General features: G+C 45.7%; 1 protein-coding gene across 1 annotated transcript; it reads right to left on the bottom strand.

Annotated features, from left to right (window-relative positions):
* Positions 1-413: 413 nt before the first annotated feature.
* On the bottom strand, positions 414-2,023 carry LOC115307112 (SURP and G-patch domain-containing protein 1-like; the record flags this gene model as incomplete). The annotated part of the gene is made up of 2 exons (XM_029957838.1): positions 414-517; positions 1,852-2,023. Coding segments are annotated over 2 exons (276 nt in total), but the record flags the coding sequence as incomplete, so codon positions are not given.
* Positions 2,024-3,175: the final 1,152 nt, after the last annotated feature.

The following is a 3,175-nucleotide window of genomic DNA, read 5'->3' as shown; positions in this document are numbered from 1 at the left end:
AGAAACTGGAAAAGAATTGGACCCCAAGGAACTGGACCCCAAGGAACTGGACCCCAAGGAACTGGACCCCAAGGAACTGGACCCCAAGGAACTGGACTTTAATAAATTTTAAATAAATATCATTAAATTAAATACATTGAAATTTAAGCAATTTAATTTGTTATTATTCATTTAATTTAAAACAGAAGCCAAAAAAAAACCCTGCTGATGACTTTTCACAAAGTGAGACTCGAGCCAGGAGAGAAACTGCTCGACTTCACAGCACAAGGAAGGTGAAAAGAAAGAGGGGAAAAACCTTCCTGGAGCATCCCAAATGCAGATTTTAACCCCAATTTCCAGGGATAATCATCGCCTCAGAACTTCCTAGCAGGGGTTTAGGCAGGAGCAGAGCCTGGAGCTCGGGATGGACCTACCAGCATTTGACTTTTCCTTCTGGAGCTTGAGGAACTGCTGCAGGAAACTCCCGTCGTTCACGAACTTGTTGGACACGGAGGCGTCGCCTTCGGATCCATCCTCGCTGGTTGGGAGAGGAAAAAAGGGGGAGATGGAGCTGAGGAGGCTCCCCAGGTCCTCACACACCGGGATTTGGGGGCAGAAAACAGGATAAAACCCCCAGGAATTATTAATGAAAGGGGGAGATGGAGCTCAGGAGCCTCCCCAGTTCCTCACACACCGGGATTTGGGGGCAGAAAACAGGATAAAACCCCCAGGAATTATTAATGAAAGGGGGAGATGGAGCTCAGGAGCCTCCCCAGTTCCTCACACACCGGGATTTGGGGGCAGAAAACAGGATAAAACCCCCAGGAATTATTAATGAAAGGGGGAGATGGAGCTGAGGAGCCTCCCCAGTTCCTCACACACCGGGATTTGGGGGCAGAAAACAGGATAAAACCCCCGGGAATTATTAATAAAAGGGGGAGATGGAGCTGAGGAGCCTCCCCAGCCCCTGGGGATATTAAATCCATATATAACTTCTGTCACAAATGCATCATAATTATATCAATGCATTAATAAATCACATCCATAATCCTGATGATAAATATATCCATATATAATTCCTACCATAGATATATAATGTATCATTATATTGATAAATCATATACATAATCCCTATGATAAATATATCCATATATAACTCTCATAATGGATATATCATATTATATATCATAATATATCAATACATTAATAAATACATTAATGTCATATCCATAATTTCTGATAAATATATAAATACATTCCCATATATAATTTCTATAATAGATAAACCATAATATACCAATCTATTAATAAATCTATATATAATTCTAGAGTATGTCAATATATAATTTCTATCACTAACATATCAACGTTAATACATCATATGTATAATTCCTAAGCTAAATATATCATAAATATATCAATACATTAATAAATCACACATAATTGCTGTAATGAATATATCAACATATAGGTTCTATCATAAATATCTCAGTGTGTTAATAAATCATATATAGAACATGATGACTGTAAATCACAACATATAAAGTTGTAAGTTATATATAAATGTATTTTTATATATATAAATCAATTTCTGAGGAACGTTTCTATTAAATTAAATTAATTAAATTAAATTAAATTAATTTAATTCTAATTCTAATTTAGAATTATATTAAATTAAATTAATTTAATTCTAATTCTAATTTAGAGTTAGAATTATTTTAATTCTATTAAATTAAATTAAGGCCTGAAAACCCGGGTGCCCCCGTGACCACCCCAATCCCACCCCTTGCTACATTCCCAGGAATTCCCTCCAGGTGCAGAGCTCCTCCTCTGCCTCCCCCCTTGCCCTGGAATTGCAGGGGCTCCACGTACTCTCCGAGCAGGGGGAGCTGGGGGATGCTCAGGGAGTTCTGCCTCGCCTGCTGCTCCAGCCGGGCCTCGATCTCCCGCTTCTTCTGGGCGATGAGCTCCTCCTGCTGCAGGATGTTCACGCTGGCCTTGGCCGCCTTCGACTGGGACACCCCGAACCAGCGGCTGGCCTTGCCTGGGGGAGAGAGAGGGATTAGTGGGGGTAATCCCAAATCACTGGCTGGGCATCCCTGGGGGAAACAGGGGAATTAGTGGGGACTGTCCTGGAACACAGGCTGGCCTTGCCTGGGGGAGAGAGGGAATTAGTGGGGACTGTCCTGGAACACCGGCTGGGCATCCCTGGGGGAAACAGGGGAATTAGTGGGGACTGTCCTGGAATACCCGCTGGGCATCCCTGGGGGAAACAGGGGAATTAATGGGGATTGTCCTGGAACACTGGCTGGGCATCCCTGGGGGAAAATAGGGGGAATTAAGGGGGACGGTCCTGGAACATCCACTGGGCTTTCCTGGGGGAAAGAGGGGGAATTAATGGGGTAATCCCAAATCACTGGTTGAGCTTTCCCGGGGGGGAAAACAGGGGGAATTAATGGGGTAATCCCAAATCACTGGTTGAGCTTTCCTGGGAAAAAACAGGGGGACTTAATGGGGACTGTCCTGGAACACCTGCTGGGCATCCCTGGGGGAAAGAGAGGGAATTAATGGGGGTAATCCCAAATCACTGGTTGAGCTTTCCTGGGGAAAACCAGGGGGAATTAATGGGGGTAATCCCAAATCACTGGCTGGGCCTTCCCTGGGGGAAAACAGCAGGAATTAATGGGGATCGTCCTGGAACATCCGCTGGGCATCCCTGGAGAAAACAGGAGGAATTAATGGGGGTAATCCCAAATCACTGGCTGGGCTTTCCTGGGAAAAAACAGGGGGAATTAATGGGGATCATCCTGGAACACTGGTTGGGCATCCCTGGGGAAAAATAGGGGGAATTAATGGGGGTAATCCCAAATCACTGGCTGGGCTTCCCCGGGGAAAAGGGGAAAGGTAATTAAACCTGGGGGGGGCCACCCCGGAAACCTCAGCCTTGTCTTCACTGGGGGAAAAGGGGGAAAAAAAAAATCAACAGCGGGGGTCTCCCAAATCCCCGGCTCGCCTTCCCTATGGGAAAAGGGAGGCAGAAGGGAAGGAAGCGTCATCCAAACCACCGCCTCGCCTGCCCGGCAGGAAAAGCCGAGGGGAATCTTAACGGAGGGACCACCGCAAACCAGCGTCCCGCCTTCCCAGCGGGAAAACCGGGGAGGGGGGGAAGGAAATCAACGGAGGAGGAGGAGGAGGA

Source organism: Manacus vitellinus, unplaced genomic scaffold, assembly GCF_001715985.3.
Source record: "Manacus vitellinus isolate BGI_N305 unplaced genomic scaffold, ASM171598v3 ctg7180002223177_pilon, whole genome shotgun sequence".
NCBI classification, from domain to species: domain Eukaryota; kingdom Metazoa; phylum Chordata; class Aves; order Passeriformes; family Pipridae; genus Manacus; species Manacus vitellinus.
The sequence above is the reverse complement of the archived record's forward strand: the minus strand, read 5'-3'. Positions and strand labels throughout refer to the sequence as shown.